Source organism: Mus musculus, chromosome 3 (assembly GCF_000001635.26).
Source record: "Mus musculus strain C57BL/6J chromosome 3, GRCm38.p6 C57BL/6J".
NCBI lineage: Eukaryota > Metazoa > Chordata > Mammalia > Rodentia > Muridae > Mus > Mus musculus.
The window spans coordinates 105,941,473-105,959,266 of NC_000069.6; the positions used below are offsets into that span (position 1 = coordinate 105,941,473).

The window sequence follows — 17,794 nt, forward strand, 5'->3', positions numbered from 1 at the left end:
GAAATGGCATAGATACTTAAGGCCAGAGGAAGGAAGATGAAAAAGATGTAGTCAATTATCAGGTGTTGCTTAAGAGGTCAAACATGAGAATTGGAGAAAACAGACTAGATCTGGAATTATGACAATCTTGACGGCTAGGGCATTGGTGTGTGTATTAAGGGGTCTTTGCACAACATGGACTTCTCTAGATACCACTGTATATAATTCACTATATGACATTCATGAGCCCCTAAACTAGATTAAATGCATCCTTTATGTATTACCCATAAATATTTTTAAAAGCCTTTGCTTTAGTTTGTGTACGGTTATGTACATCTGAGTATAGATTAGATGCTTATATAAGTCAGAGGCATTACTCACCCTGGAAGTGGAGTGTATAGGTGGTTGTGAACACCCAGTGTGAGTAGGGACAAATTTGAGTCCTCAACAAGATCAGTATTCACTATTAATCACTGGGCCCACTCTCCAGCCCCATCATCCCTGTTTTAACATCAGCAACACTTACATAGTTCAATTTTCAATTACTTATCCTTAAATCCTACTGTCATATTCTAAAGTCCAACAAAAATTACCGGCAAAAGATCTCTGAACCTTAATCCATATTTTCATTTCTCTTAATCTGAAAATGTGTTTACTATTGACCCTTCCTATATAAAGCCCTCCATCTTGCTAATTCTACTGACTCCAAAATCCTTTTTCCTCTTCCATTCCTGCTGAACCTACACTAGTATTCTTCCGTGGCTCTTTACTCCTGGAACATCTCATAAACAAGGTATTAATTAGTTCAATGACATTTAAAACATTTTCACCATATATGTACATACATGTGAAGTATATTCATGTGTGGAGGCCAGAAGACCACCTTTGGTGTTTATCTTGCCTTGTCTTGCTTTTTTTTGTTGTTTTGTTTTTTGTTTTTTTTTGAGACAGGGTTTCTCTATATAGCTCTGGCTATCCTGGAACTCACTCTGTAGACCAGGCTGGCCCTTGCTTCTTGTTTGCTGCTGTGTACAGCATCCTGGTCCAGAAGCTTCTGGGAACTCTGTCTCTCCTCTTCTGGGATTACAGATGCTTGATGTACCCAGCTTTTACGTGGTTCTGGGCATTTGAAGTCTGATTCTCATGAATGCACAGCAAACCCTTTACTAAGTTATCTCCAGCTGTTAAATCATGTAATTCTTATACATAATAAAGAAGTGCTATTTCAGAGTATGAAACTTATAAATTCTGTTTCAAACATTTTATTGCAAGATGCTTTAGTTAATTACAAGTTTAAATTATAACTTGGTAATTTCAGTTGGGCAGCAAGTTGCTGCAAGTTGCTTATTCAAATTATGATCAGATAACTCCGCATACAGAGCAAGGATCAGAAATACCTTACTGGCCAATAGGGTTAAGCCACTAAGTGGACCTTGATCATTTTATTTCAATAGATAGCAATACAGAAAGAGTTCTTCACATATACTAGTTCCCATTTAACTCTCTCTGGCTATCACAACTGAGAAAGACATATTCACATAATTGGCTGAGCTTGAGCCTTCTTTGCAAGCAGCTTTAGATCTTCAATGCACTTGGCAATGGTCTCCTTTTCCTGTAATAAGGAAAGAGAAATATAGTTCTCTCAAGAACATGAAAGGGTGACATAATTCTAAAGTACTTCCTACTAGAACATCAAGATTATTGCTTAATATAGAAAAGCTTACTAATCACAAGAAAAACGAATTATAGTACACTGGATAGATGCAATTTATTTTAGAAATAAATCCTGGGAGTGAGTTCCAGGATAGAAATAAATCCTGTGAGCTAAAATTTCCTGGTCCACAGCTTTTATGAGCAAAACCTACAAAAAACTTAAGGCCAGAAATGTTTATAACTACTTTTACCTGTTAGTTTGGGTAAAAATAGCTCCTTAAAAAAGACCAGCCAACAAACACCAGCAATACAGAAATATTAATAATGAAAACAACTGGGGCTGGAGAGATGGCTCAGGAGGCATGGGCACTCACTTCCTACTCTTTCAGAGGACCTGAGTATGGTTCTCAGTACCCACATCAGGTGGCTCATTGCTGTCTGTAACTCCAGCTCCATAGGATTTGAGGATTCTGGCCTCCATGGGTACCTGCATTCTGTGTGCGCGCAGACACACATACTAAACAGCACGTGAACGCTAACCTTCAGGTCCAACCAGAGAAGATACAAAAGGTCATAATGTACCTGCTGTACAGAAATGCTCTTCACCACATGCTTTTCTACCCAGTCTATCATGTGTTCTTCCTCCTTGCGACGCATCATGTTCTGTACAGAGATGTGGTAGTCCAGGCGATTCTTTACCTCCTTATATGCTTTATGTAGCCGTTCCCGGTAAGTGACCTCCAAGGCCAGGGCAATGTTATTCTGGGGGTGAGGGGGAGAATTAAGAAATAATTTACATTTAACTAAGAAATACTGTTACAAAATCCCGCCCGGACAGAGCTGGTCTCCCAGGAGTACTCTCACACCTAGGCCTACAGGTGAGACATCGACTTGCTCCAATAACTGTCCAAAGAGGGATGTGCCAGGAGCACACAGTGCACAGGAACAATGAAGCAACTGGGAACAGGATCCTTCCGGTCTGCATCTGCACCCCTGAGCTGCACCCACAGCTCTCTGTATCTGAATCCCGCCCAGATAGAGCTGGTCTCCTCAGGAGTGCTGACACACTTAAGATCATAGGCTTATAGGCCCACAGGAGAGACAAGCTCCAGTCAGAGACAACAAGACCAACTAACACCAGAGCTAACCAGATGGTGAGAGGTAAGCGAAGAACACAAGCAACAGAAACTAAGGCTACTTGGCATCATCAGAACCCAGTTCTCCCACCACAGCAAGTCCTGAATACCCCAACACACCTGAAACAAGATTTGGATTTAAAATCACAACTCATGATGATGATAGAAGAGTTAAATAACTCCCTTAAAGAACTACAGGAGAACACAGGTAAACAAATAGAAGCCCTTAAAGAGTAAACACAAAAATCCCTTAAAGAATTACAGGAAAACACAACCAAACAGGTGAAGGAATTGAACAAAACCATACAAGATCTAAAAATGGCACTAGAAACAATAAAGAATACAAAGGGAGACAACCCTGGAGATAGAAAACCTAGAAAAGAGATCAGTAGTCATAGATGCAAGTATCACCAACAGAATAGAAGAGATAGTCTCAGGTGCAGAAGATACCATAGAAAACATTGACACATCAGTCAAAGAAAATGTAAAATGCAAAAAGATCCTAACCCAAAACACCCAGGAAATCCAGGACACAATGAGAAGACCTAACATAAGGATAATAGGTACAGAAGAGAGTGAAGATTCCCAAATTAAAGGGCCAGTACATATCTTCAACAATATTATGGATGAATACTTCCCTAACTAAAGAAAGAGATGCCCACAAACATACAAGAAGAACAGAACTACAGAACTCCAAATAGATTGGACCAAAAAAAATTCCTCCTGTTGCATAATAATCAAAACGTCAAATGCACAAAACAAAGAATATTAAAAGCACCAAGGGAAAAAAGTCAAGTAACATATAAAGGCAGACCTATCAGAATTACACCAGACTTCTCACCAGAGACTATGAAAGCTAGAAGATCCTGGGCAGATGTCATACAGACCCTAAAAGAACACAAATGCCAGCCCAGGCTACTATACCCAGCAAAACTCTCAATTACCATAGATGGAGAAACCAAGCTATTCCATGACAGAACCAAATTTATACAATATCTTCCCACAAACCTAGCCCTACAAAGCATAATAGATGGAAAACTCCAACACAAGGAGTGAAACTACACCTTAGGAAAAGCAAGAAAATAATCTTCTTCCAACAACCCAAAATAAGATAGCAACAAGAACATAAAAATAACAAGAAGCAACAATCTTTTTTCCTTAATCTCTTAACATCAATGGACTCAATTCCCCAATAAAAAGACATAGATTAACAGACAGGATACCTAAACAGGATCCAGCATTTTGCTGCATACAGGAAACACACCTCAGTGAGTAAGACAGACACTACACCTCAGAGTAAAGGTTGGAGAACAATTTTCCAACCAAATGGTCCCAAGAAACAAACTGAGGTAGCCATTCTTTTAATGAATAAAATCGACCTTCAATCAAAAGTTATCAAAAAAGATAAGGAAGGACACTTCATACTCATCAAAGGAAACATCTACCAAGAGGAACTCTCAATTCTGAACATCTATGCTCCAAATTTAAGCACACCCACATTCATAAAAGAAACTTTACTAAAGCTCAAAGCACACATTGCACAGCACACAATAATAGTGGGAGACTTCAAAACCCCACTCTCATCCATGGACAGATCATGGAAACAAAAACTAAACAGAGACACAGTGAAACTAACAGAAGTTATGAACCAAATGGATTTAACAGATATCTATAGGACGTTTCATCCAAAAACAAAAGAATATACCTTCTCAGCACCTCATGGTACCTTCTCCAAAATTGACTACATAATTGGTCACAAAACAGGCCTCAACAGATACAAGAAGACTGAAATAATCCCATGCACCCTGTCAGATCACCATGGGCTAAGGCTGGTCTTAAATACCAACAAAAACAACAGAAAGTTCACATACACATGGAAGCTGAACAACACTCTACTCAATGATAACTTGGTCAAAGAAGAAATAAAAAAAGAAATTAAAGACTTTTTAGAATTTAATGAAAATGAAGGTATAACATACCCAAGCTTATGGGACACAATGAAAGCAGCGATAAGAGGAAAACTCATAGCTCGAAGAGCTTCCAAAAAGAAACTGAAGAGAGCACACACTAGCAACTTGACAGCACAATAAAAAGAAGCAAATATTTCCAAGAGGAGTAGACAATGAAACTAAGGGCTGAAAATCAACCAAGAGGAAACATGAAGAACGTTACCAAAAAGGAAAAAAAAGAAAAGAAAAATTCAACCAAACCAGGAGCTGGTTCTTCGAAAAATATCAACAAAATAGATAAAACCTTAGCCAGACTAACCAGAGGGCACAGAGACGGTTTCCAAATTACCAAAATCAGAAATGAAAGGGACACATGACAATAAAACGAAGGAAATAAAAAAAAAATCATGAGAAAAAGTACATTTACATAATGGACTATTACTTGGCTATTAAAAACAATAACTTCATGAAATTTGCAAGCAAATGGATGGAACTTGAAAATATCATCCTGAGGTAACTGAATCACAAAAGAACACACATGGTGTGCACTCACTGATAAGTGGATATTAGCCCAATAGTTTGGGATAACCAAGATACCTTCACAGACCATATGATAGCCCAAGAAGAAGGAAGACAAAAGTGTGGATGTCTCAGTGTTTCTTAGAAGGGGGAACAAAATACTCATGAGAGGTAGAGGGTGGGAGGGATTTGGGAGGAAGAGGAGGAGGAGAGGGAAAAAGGGGTCAGCATCAGGTATGAGAAGAGACAGGGTTGATACAGAGAGGGTCAGGAATTTGAATAGAGGTATGTAAAAATGGGGGATGGGGAACTGGGGGGTAGCCACCAGCAAGTCCCAGATGCCAGGGAAGTAAGAGGCTCCCAGGACCCAACAGGGATGAGATTAGCTGAAATACCCAACAAAAGGTAGGGAGAACCCAAAGAGACCATATCCAGAGGTTAGGCAGGGGACCCAATTGGGGCATGGGGCCACCCAGTCATCTCCAAATTGCTAACCCAGAAGGGCTTCTGTCTAAAGAAAATACAGAGACAGAGTGTGGTATTGGAAAGATCAACCAGAGACCACCTGGGGATCCATCCTATATACAGACACCAAACCCAGACACTATCACAGATGCTAAGAAGTGCTTGCTGACAGGAGCCTGACAAATACAGAGGTGGATGCTCACAGCCAACCAATTGATCTATTAGCATCGGGTCCCCAATGGAGGAGTTATAGAAAGGACTGAAGGAGCTGAAGGGCTTTGGAAGCCCAAAGAACAACATCAACCAACCAGATGACCCAGAGCTCCCAGGGACTAAACCACCAGCCAAAGAGTACACATGGAGTGACCTGTGGCTCCAGAAGCATATGTAGCAGAAGATGGCAATGTCTAGCATCAATAGAAGCTCTTGGGTTCAATTCCCCAAGGCTCCTCCTTGTAGGGGGAATGCCAGTGCAGTGAGTTGGGAGTGGGAGCATCCTCATAGAAGTAGAGGGAGGGGTTTGGAGAGGGGGGTTCTGGGAGTGAAACAGGGAAAAGGGATAACATTTGAAATGTAAATATGTAAAATTCCTCCCCCCAAACAAACAAACAAACAAACCCAAAACAAAAAAATACTGTTACACTCATGAAAGAATAATTTTGTTCTGGGGCCTTTGACAGCTAGTATACTCTATTTCTCGCTTGTATGTTTATGTAAGATTCCTTGCGTATGCAAGTAGGAAAACAGCATGTGACATATTTATAAGTATGGGTCCAAGCTACTGTTTTTCTGTATTTTTAAAATATTCTTTCCCACAAATATTTAACAAAGACAACAGATATATATCACTTTTTTTATGCTATATACTACCCACATAAATTATAAAGTACAGTGGAGTCCACTACGCTTGTATTCCAGTATTCACTTAACCAAATTCTGCTAATGTTAGGCTGTTTCCAGTCTTTTCTACTACAAACAGTTCTCTATGATCTTATGTTTGAATGGTAGCTCATATTTAGTATGTTCTAAACATTCTTGTGCTTGTGTCAATCTTGTCAAGTTTTATAAATACATCATGGGGTACCAGTGTTACCTATTTTACAGAGAGAAACTGAAGAAGTTGAACTTGCCCAAGTTACAGAGCTAATAAACTGAAGCTAAGATCTGAACACAGGCAATCAGGCTACAAAGCTCATACTCTTAAGGACCTGTTCTTGACTGTCAAATCTATCTAAAGGCTATTTGCAACAAGGCTGTCAGAATGATCCCTTGAAATGTAAGTGAAACCACATCACTTCTCTGCCTATAGCAATTTTCTGAAGGTCACCCCAGGTCAAATCCTTCCAGAAACACCAATGACTTGGCTATGTTCTTCCCTCTTCCTTTTATTCTCTCACTTACCCATTCCAAATTTAGCTATATTGGCATTCTGACTTCCTTGATTATAGAAAACAAATTCTTGCTCCCTTGATTATAGAAAACACGTTTTTGGGTGAGGAACCCTTGCAATTGTTTTAGCCTCTGCCTAGATCACTACTTCTCTAGGAACTGGCATAGCTTGATCATTACTTTTTTCAGGTCTCTGCTCAAATATCCCATCAAACATTTTTCCCAACTGCCCTATAAAAGAGGAATTCCCCAAGTTCCTTTTGTTTTACTATTAGCTTACTGTCTTCCTAAGCACGAATGCCCATTGACATTCACATCTACTCAACCATTTCTGATCCTCCAATGCCTAGCTATAAAAGATAAATTGAAGTTTTTAGGGCATGGGGAGGGAGACAAATTAGTGCCAAATGTTCTTTAAGGCAGACTAACAAAATTCCAGTGATGATGGCTAAGTTACAGGTTCAAACTCAAATCATCTTGGGCTACTTTAGCCCTTAATACATTACTATTTATTATCCAACTCTATCCATGACCTAGTATCCTTATGACTAGTACGTAAATATTTAGGAATATAAAGACAGACCCCTAGGTTTTACCACCCAAACACTAAGAATAATCATCAGCTTATAACCTGAGGCCTATAGCAGAGATTTTGTTTTACTGTAACCTGCTTAACTAAAGTTCCTACCAATATGTTTTTGTATGTTGGTTGTTTTGACTGCATGCATGTAAGTGTACTATGTACATGTGTGCCCTCCTTGCAGAGGCCAGAAGAAAGCACTGGATCCCCTGAAACTGGGGTTACAGATGTAAGCCATCAGGTAGGTGTTATAAACTTGGGTTCTCTGCAAGAGCAATTGCTCTTTAACTTCTAAGCCACCTCTCCAGCCCCTCCACCAGTGTATTTGAAAAATGTCTTGATTTGTAATTTCCTTTGTTCTGTTACTAAACTGATAGTATATTAGAACATAGTATTTGGGGACCTGAATCAGTGTTTTTGGATCTCTTGTATTTAGCTCCAAAATAAACTTCCTTTTATTTCATTTGAGAGGAAAGCTATTTTTTTGTGTAGACAATAGCAAACTAGAAGATATAAACTTTGTGTCTTGTTTTTATTTTCTTCATCTTTTTCAGAGCATCTCCATAAGGACACAAGTTTATGGCTCAGAGCCATCCCTCCATCTCAACCTCCTGGGTGGTTGGTTACAGGTATGAACCATCATACAGAGCTCAGTTTTAACATTTTCTGAGATAGTCACAAGCTCAATGAATTCTGTTAATAAGATCATAGATTCCTAGTCTTGAAGAGACCTAACTCTACAGGGCTTGGAATGGGTCAGAAAACCTAGTGAGTGATGCACAGGGTAATGAGACCTCATTGAGAATCACTGGCCTAGATATTTATTATTAGTATCTCAGATACTATATCTTAGGATCTGTATTCACTACATGCATCCTTCTCTTAAAAAAATTTAAATAAATTAATAATTTGCCTGCATATATGTCTATGTGTAATATGCATGTTTAGTGCTGGCAGAAATCAGAAAAGGGTATCTGATTCCCTGGAACTGGAGTTATGAATGGTTGTGAGCCACTATGAGGGTGCCAAGAACAGAATCTGAGTTTTCTGAAAGAGCAACAAATGCTCTTAATAGCTATTTCTTTAGCCCCAGTGATGTGCTTATATAAATTTCAATAAAACATCTTACCTTTTTAAAATTACTTATTTTTTGAGGGTTTCTGTATCCACCTTACTTTTAAATATTAGGCATAAAATACTGGGCTCAAAGAAAATAACAAAATATCAGACATGCTTATAATTTTAGGATCTAATTAATAAACTCTGGGTATGATTAAAAGCTCTACTGCGGCCAGACATGGTGGCGCACACCTTTAATCCCAGCACCCGGGAGGCAGAGGCAGGTGGATTTCTGAGTTCGAGGCCAGCCTGGTCTACAGAGTGAGTTCCAGGACAGCCAGGGCTACACAGAGAAACCCTGTCTCCGAATCCCCCCTCCCCCCAAAACCCCAAAAAACAAAAAACTCTACTGCTTTCTAGATATGCTTTCTGAATGAATGTTAATGTTAAGATTTTTTTACCCACGTATGTATGAAATGCAGGGAATGTATTTTACTTCTGCCCTTTTTCAGATAGTGTGTGTCTTTTTAAAAATCTGCCCTAATTTATTATTTTCCTCTTGTATGGATTCAAAGTGTGTTTACAGCTTATACTGATTTCAGAAGAGTCCAAAGTGTATTTTTCACTTAACAGTTCTTAAATATCAACTGTAATTGCCAACTTCTAGTCAAATCTCTTTTCTACATAAAATAAATAAAGCCCATTTTAATCATTCTTCAAAATATCCTGACTTTTTGGGTAGTGTTCCGGCTTTCTTGAGCATGGAAGGCAAGTGATCTACTGTTGAGCTACATTCCAGATACTAATGTTTTGTTATATTTCATTTATTTTTTTTTTTGTACATCCACAAAGTAACTACACGATCTGTTGAGGTAACTTTTTTTTTTTTTTACTTTGTATCAAGGTGTGTCTCTGTATTTTCAATGTTTAGTTCTGTATGGGGCTAAGTGCTGGCAGGATTCTGGTATTATCATTTCTTTGGTCTATGGAGGGGTTTCCTATTTTGTAAATATTCATCCTTCCTCACTTGCCTAAAGGCAATCTAATAATGTATCAGAGGTTGTCTCACTACTGATTGGTTGTAGTAAAGAGCTGACAGCCAATAGCTAAGGCAGGAAGTACTAGGGTGGAACTTCTGGGAAGACGATTGCTACAGGGAGAAGAAAGCTCATGTTGAAGAATCAAGGGCAGACATGGAGGGAACAAACATGGAGCGAAGTGGAGCAGAGAAAGGTATACAGCTAGCCATGTGATAGGTAGTAGGTAGGCTAGATAGTCAGGTTGAGTTAGATGAGTTTATGTGGGAGGCTGCCCTTGCAAAAGGTCTAAGCTTCCATGTATTATCTCTATCACCGGGAGGACTGAGAAAGTCCCGCCACAGAAACCTACCCTCTGCACATCGAAGAGGTAATGGCGCTTCTGAACCAGTGCCTGCTGTGCCTTCTCCATGTCGATTGCATCCTGGATTTGTTTCATGCTCGACTGCTTTACTTCTTCTAGTTGAGCAATTTTTTCCTGTAATTATATTACAGTGTCAGTTGAAACACCAATGCTACCAAGAACAGTCATTTTAATGCTCCCTCAGTTTTATTCCTCATCTGTAAAAATTACCATGATGAAAAATACAGAGGGAAATACACAAATCTTTAGAAGTTATATAATATCAATGAATAAAAAGACCAAGGAAGGTCAACTCAAACTAAAGATGTATGAGAAAGCTATATTAAAATCTGTTTAAACAGAGGTACCCTACATACGTGGATAGTATTGTTCTTAAAAGCCAAAGGTTACTAAACTAAATCTAAAATCCCTGTGCTAAGAATTAGATACAAAGTTGTTGGTCAGGAAGGCTCCCAGTGCTCTCAATAGTCTATTTCCATTGCTCTTGACTGAGCACCAGAACGAGATGGTTAGGATCCTCCTGCTGAAATAACCACACTTTGGTTGCAGGTCAGAGAAATCTAGCTTGAATAAGTAAGAGAACCGTTTTCTCTGCTGGCTAGCTTTCAAAATGCCTGAAGGTTCTAGGTTGAGAGAGGAAGAAAAGTGATCAACATTTTTCCTAGAGCTCAACTCTAAAAGATATAAAACAATGAACTTGCCAGGGGGGATACGTACAATAGTCTTATGACTATTAGGGGCAATCAACCATTTTCTGACTGGATTTGACTGTATTCCACAGAAAAGAATGACTGCATGGTTCTGTAAATCTACTTGAAATTCCACATGGCTGAGAGGATATTATTATTTTTTTCCTTTGCTAAGTGAATACAGTGCCACAAAGTGCTTTCTGCATATTTATGTTAGATCCACAGATTAGTGCTACCCTTAGTCTTCATTAGAGAAGCTTGTTTTCAGCAGGTAATTCTAAGATTCATTAACCATCCAAAGAGCCAAGAAACATGATGGTACCCAGCCCTAAATGTAACATCTATATCACCTCCTCCAAGGCTCAAGGCTTGAAGAAATGGAATGCATCTAATAGCTAGTGGATATGGAGGACACTGCAAAATGTTTTCTGGACATGACCTGGTCACTACACTAATGAATTCATAGTGGCTGTGGTTATTTCACATGTATAAGATTGAGCTGTCCACATTCAATCATTGATGTTGCAGGAAGTCATGAGGTCTCACCCTTCACTTTGAGCAGTTAATGGTTGCTGAAGGAGTCATTTTTTTCAGTGGTATAGCCACTGGTAAACTGCCCATGCTTCTATAAACAAACCCCGACAGTCAACAAAAACAGAAACATGAAAGTAGGAAAAGGACTTGTTGGGGAGAAAGAGGGTAATGAAGAATGAATCTGACCAAAGTACATGTATGAAATTATCAGAAGAGGCTGGAGAGATGGCTCAGCGGTTAAGAGCACCGAATGTTCTTTCAGAGGTCCTGAGTTCAATTCCCAGCAACCACATGGGGCTCACAACCATCTATTATGGGATCTGATGTACTCTTGTGGTGTGTGTCTGAAGACAGCCACAGTATACTCATATAAATACTTAAAATAAATCTAAAAAAAAAAAAAAAAGGAAAAAGAAATTGTCAGAAGCAGAATGTCCACAAGTTCAAAGTCAGCTGGGTACACAAACTGAGCACCAGGCCAGCAAGGATACAGAGATCCTGTCTCAAAAGTCAAAATAAAATTCTATCACTTGGGCTGGAGAGATGGCTCAGTGGGTAAGAGCATGGATTGCTCTTCCGAAGGTCCTGAGTTCAAATCTCAACAACCACATGGTGGCTCACAACCATCTTTAATGAGATTGGGTGCCCTCTACTGGTGTGTCTGAAGACAGCTAGAGTGTACTTACATTTAATAAATAAATTCTATCATTTAGGAGATGGACATTAAGGGATTCAGGAATTCAAGGCCAGCCTTGATTTTATATGCCCTAATCAGGGCCCCAATATCACCAACCAATCAAGCAAACAAACACAAATGGAAGCATAGGTTTTTTTCTTTTATTCCAAATAAACAGTTGTGTTTCAATTTATCCCAATTGATACCTGATGTGAAGCATGTTCTAAAAGATTTTATTCTTTGACAATTTTATACATGCATTTTTTTTTTACCTTCAAAGTAGCTACAATGAAATATATTTTGGTTTTAGAAATAAGAAAAAAAAAGACTAAGGAAGTGTTTGGTACATTTGAATTCTATCTCAAAGTATTGACTAACTGCAACATGACTATAGCTATGTAACTACATTTATTGGCGTACCGTTCCCTCTAACGTTTATATAAATAATAACAATATTAGGTAACTGGGATGTTTCTGCTATAGTCTAAAGTGGGAAGTAAAGTTTACGATTCTTACCTCATTAAGTTTGTCAATAAATTCTCCAAAAGAGGCGCCATATTTCTTAATCACATAGACTATCAACCCTACTACTGATATGGTAGAGAAGGTCTCTGGGGTAATCACATATATTTCTTTGGATAGAAAATACAAGCTAAGTCCAGTTCCAAGCACATAAGGTCCTAGAAAAACAAAGAGTTATTTTATATTTCATGTTATGTCTATGCCTACTTCACAGTTGGGTATCTCATGGCAAAGTTAAAAATGATAATCAGATTATACACATACAGATTAAGCAGTATGCAGAGCTGAAAGAAGATCTGGACTAAAGGAAATCTGTATCATGACTCTAAAACCTATCAGAAACAGAAATCAGTATAATCTTTGAACTTTAGTTTCCTCAAAGGGGAAACAGTACCTTCTTCCCAGGGCTGATAAAACAGAAATAATGTAAATGTGAAGCACGTAGCTAGAGGAACTGTTCTACAAAGACATGAAGCTGCTCCCTACAGTAATCGCTCCAGCAATATATCCTGTTGATTGAATGGATACAAGGGACAGGACAAAAAACTGCCTGTGTTTATAGAAAAGTTAGGATGCAAAAAAACCCAAAAAACCACCACCACCACCAACAAAAAGGAATTATTAAAAAATATACACATAAAAAAAGATTTAAATTGTCAGAATTCTGGGAATTAGGACACAAATAATTTTCTTTCTAGATTCTTTTAAAAGTTGAAATTTATGATGATTTAGTGGTAAAGAGCATTTGTTGTTTTTGCAGAGGGTCCATGTATGAACTAACATCTACATGGTAACTCACAACCTTTATAACTTCAGCTCCAGGAGACTCAATATCCTCTTCTGGCCTCTAAGAGCACTGCATTAAAGTGGTGCACACATATATATGCAGGCAAAACATTCACATATATAAAAATATAAATTTTAAAAGTTGGTATTTACACTAGTGCATGGAGTGAACCGATGCTTTTCCAAAGCGTGGAACTAAAGTGGCCTTCCAGACAGTCTTGCTATGTAGCCCTGTGTGGCACCGAACTTCCCGTGATCACCCTTTTGTCAGCTTTCTGCAACCATGTACAGCGTCTTAATCGCCACAATGGATTTTGAAGGGCCCATTGTATTAATATTGTAATGTTTACAAGATCTGAAGACACTCATTTTCTTCAATTTCAGATAAGGAAATGCTACTTTAGGGCAGTCTAGAGCTTATAACAAATTTTGGGTTTCCAGTGTTCCATGTAAGAAAGGCATTGTATAGAGACAAAACAAATAAACAAACACAAAATCTTAGCCAAGGGACCTAAGTTCCAATCTAGTTCAGCCACAAGTGGGGGGTAAGGCACCCTTGCAAATCACTTTTCTAGATATTCTTGATAATAAAAGCTTTCATGGGAATGTCCAAGTATTAAAAAGCAAAAGTGAAATCAGGTATTATAAAAAAGTGTGGTTCTGAAGGTTTATCTCTATAACAACAATCCATGAGAGATGTTCCTACTTGTCCTTAAGATATGTGTGCACAACACATTCTCTGTAATAGTTTCATTGCTTTATTTCTATTTATAGCTCCCTTTACTATCTGAAAGAGTAGGATATGCAGGAACTAAATTTTAAATTTTTTATTAATGTCCCACAATATCAGACATTTAACTTAGTCCACTATTGTATGGCTAGAACAATGCCTGGCAGTAAACCAAAGAAATTAGCATGATTAATAAATCCCAATAATAAATAGAACCATAGCTATAAAACGAAACAAAACACTGAAAAACATTCATCTCAAAGTTTATACAGAATCACTATTAAGTTCTTTTGGAGAAAGAACTGACTTGATTTTAATAGTATCAAATATAGTACTAATGACCTGGCAGTGCTCACCTGTTACACCAGTCTTAGGGTAAAGGAACTGGAAAAATTCCTCAGGAATCAGCCCAAGACGCACTTTTCCTCCATATTCAGGAAGAGGTGGTAGAGGGGCAAGGCGAGGCTGTCCTGTGTGAAAGGCCCTTGTTGCCTGTAATACCCTACAAGCAACAATTAAACAAATTTAAAACCAATTTTTCAAAGAAAACAAAACACAAGAACAATTAACAAAACCATGAAGGGAGATGGAGACTGAGGAGTTTCCTACTGAAATATGACTGTCCAGGGAAGGGACTTAAGACAGTTGAAACTTCTACTGGAATCTTTGCCTAAGTTTATGGATTATTTACCTAGGACTTGATATTGCCAATTAAGACCAATGAAACATGAGAGAGAAGACTACAGGGCTTTGAGTAAAAAATTTCAAAGTTTTTAAAAATTTCAGGGTTAAAAGTTTTAAAATTTTTCTTTTTTGTATTGTATTAATATTTGCATGGACACTGCCACACGAGAAGGTCAGAGGACAACTTGTGGGAGTTGTTTCTCTTCTACCAGCACATGGGTCTGGGAACAGAATTCAAGTATACCTGTCAGGTTTAGTGGCAGACATCTTACCCTAAGCCATCTCACAAGCCCCTAGAACTCAAGTTTGTGTAATGTCAGATTTCTTTACAGGCCATTGTGAAGTCTGTTAATTTATGTAACATTTTTAAGTGTCTGTCCTATAGTAGGTTCCACATGAATGCCAACCTAAATGCCAACACTACTATAAGCAACCTGATATTAAGAACCTTGATTCAAAATAGTCCCTTTGATGTAGGACTGCTCACTCTATGTGAAACAGGTCTTCTCAGTTTGCAGTAATTCTGATTATGTTTAATCTTTGAGCTGTATATAAATCTTGGGAACCTCAACTCATTTGTTCCTATTTTTTTGCTCCAAGGTTAACAGTCATATACATCTGTAGTAAACACTCAAGTTCCCTCACAATTCTGCCTGCCTGACAAAAACCTTTCCACATTTTTATTGTTATATGGGGAAGGGAGATGGTGAGCTCTAAATTCCAAGTAGTATTTTGTGTTTGTTTTTTAAATAACTATTAGATCTTGCTCTTCCACTTCTAAGCTTGAACTATTATATTATACCAGCATAATAGACTTGTACATTATTTGTATTAAAACAGTCTATGGTGTATTCTTTTGAGTAATTACAGCAGGCTGATGTCTGATTAGGCTTCTGATAAAGTCTTTGCTTTTCATTCACATTTGTAGTCAAAGGTAGGTCTCCTTAAGGTTCTGAGGGTGATTCTTCCCCACTTCCTATCTCACATGTCCTTTACTCTCTACATCTCTATACTCCATGCACTTTAAGAGTTTTACAGGATTTCCTATCACTGAGCTACTCTCTCAGTCCTATGTCCTCCTTCTGAGTATCACCTTATGCCTCTAAAACATCAGTGACCCCACCAAGCTTCGAAACTGAAGAACCATGGTAGAGATCCTTTCATATAAATTAGGGTTTCTCAGCTCCAACCTGATTAACATTTGGCCTGCATAGTTCTTTGCTGCAGATAGATGGCTCTTCTGTGCATGTTTAGAAGTATCCCTGTAGCTGCTGAATGGTAGCAACCAAAAACATTTTCAGACACTGTCAAATGTCACCTGGAAAATCAGCTAAAGGCTGAATCCTACTGGTTTAGATCATACCATGAGAGAATTTTTAGAACTTTTAACTACCATCTCAGTTGAAGCCTTTATTTTCATTTTCTTAAAACTATTTTAACAACTCCAAACCTGATGGCTCTTCTTGTCAAATATTCCTTAAATATAGCTCTTTCATATTACTGCCAATGCTTCTAAATCGTGATCTGACTTGAAAACTCTTCAGCAGGCTCTCCTCTGTCCACAGAAAACAAGTAACAGCACGGGCTAACCCAGCCCCTGCAAATTTTCTACATTCATCTTTCCTTAATGCCTCACCTATACTCACATCTCTCAAGCCACAAGGTGAATGACAACCAAAGAGCTTAAAGCTGAAAGACGGTCAAGAGTGCTTACTGCTCTTCACAGGACCAGATTTGGTTCCCAGAACCTATGCTGGGCTGCCCACAGCAACCTCTAACTCCAGCTGCAGATCTAATACCTTTTTCTCTGCCTCTGCAAGCACACACGCACACAAAAATAAAATTATTAAAAAAAAAAAAAAGAGTTTGACATTCTTTGGAGAAAGCAGGGCTGGCATTAACAGTACATAAAAAAAGACCCAAGACACAGATGAGGTTAATTCAGGTTTTCTTGGTTTTGCTATGTTTAGATTTTATTGCAATAGGGATATGAGCTCTGAAGGGTTTTAAGTGGGGGGAACTGCCAAGATCTCTCTGCTACATTGAGAATGGACTGTATTGGGATAAAAACAGATGTTAAGACTGAAAGCCTAGTGAAATTGTCCATTTCAGAACTGTGGGCAGCGGCTTCATGCTGTAACAATGGTAGTGAAAGTAGTCAGACTCAAAGCATCCTCACGAGTTGAGTCTTACTGACGGATTAGAGGATGGAGCTACTGTGTAGCTGTCTCTAGGACTAGGGTTGTTACTGTGATCTCCACAAAGTTATCCACTGTCACATTATGTGATCATCAACACAAGCATTTACGAAGCCATATGTGTTTTCGGCCTCCTGATATGGTTAATAAAAGATGGAAATCTGGAAGACACCCAAAACAATAGGTTTTATTTTGCTGTATTTAACCAGATCTGTCCTTGGGGGTAAGTAAGCCAGTAACTTGGTTGTGTGTCGCTGAAGGTCACAACGAGGGGTGAGCCTCTCTTTGGTGTTTGTCAGAGGAAGGAACAGGATCATGTTCAAGGCAATTAGAAGAACAAACGTCCGAATGAGTATGCAAGCTGGCTAACGTGAAGGAAAACAGCAATTTTTGGCTTGACGCTAGGAAATGGAAAGAGAATAAGACGTGGTGACACTCACCCTGGACCTAGGGCGGCCGCGTTCTTCAGACACGGGGCTGGAAATACACAAGACGGAGGTTAGCAAAGTCAAGGAGAAATCGCGTTTCTACCTTCCCGGGTGTCGGCCCTGGCATCCGTCTCTGCCGCGCCCTGAGATGCTGGGCGGCCCGGGAGCTCTCCAGATCGCTCCCGTGGGTGAGCTCGGGCCCAAACGCCGCAGTCCGTCCTCTACCCGCTTCCCGCCTCCCCGGCCTGGCTTCTTCCTAGTCACCCTGCTACGCTAACCTAGGCTCTACGTCTCTCACCCGCTGTGGCGGCAGCAGAAAGCACCACCCGGGACAGCATTGTCTGCGAAGAGCGGGACAGCGGGCTCCGTGTCCCTGTGACCCCGACCCGAGCCTGTCAGGGGCAGGAGCAAGATGGC

At 39.1% G+C, this 17,794-nt stretch overlaps 1 protein-coding gene across 2 annotated transcripts; it reads right to left on the reverse strand.

Moving 5' to 3' along the window:
- Nucleotides 1-1,225: 1,225 nt before the first annotated feature.
- Atp5pb (ATP synthase peripheral stalk-membrane subunit b) lies at nucleotides 1,226-17,791 on the reverse strand. 2 transcript variants are annotated; one of them, NM_001304719.2, is made up of 8 exons: nucleotides 17,676-17,791; nucleotides 17,390-17,426; nucleotides 16,398-16,564; nucleotides 14,424-14,569; nucleotides 12,546-12,709; nucleotides 10,119-10,244; nucleotides 2,215-2,394; nucleotides 1,226-1,591 (listed from the first exon to the last, which is right to left on the reverse strand). In NM_001304719.2, coding segments are annotated over exons 3-8 (696 nt in total). In that variant the 5' UTR covers nucleotides 16,400-16,564; nucleotides 17,390-17,426; nucleotides 17,676-17,791; the 3' UTR covers nucleotides 1,226-1,513. The 2 variants fall into 2 exon arrangements, with proteins under 2 accessions (NP_001291648.1, NP_033855.2); NM_009725.5 differs by lacking the exon at nucleotides 16,398-16,564.
- Between the last annotated feature and the right edge of the window lie 3 nt (nucleotides 17,792-17,794).

Coding starts and splice junctions, on each gene's coding strand:
- Atp5pb (NM_009725.5), bottom strand. CDS start 17,715: ATGCTGTCCCGGGTGGTGCTTTCTGCTGCCGCCACAGCGG. Junction 12,710..14,423: donor CCCTAAGACTGGTGTAACAG/GTGAGCACTGCC, acceptor TTGTTTTTCTAG/GACCTTATGTGCTTGGAACT. Junction 2,395..10,118: donor ACCTCTTCGATGTGCAGAGG/GTAGGTTTCTGT, acceptor CCTCACCCCCAG/AATAACATTGCCCTGGCCTT.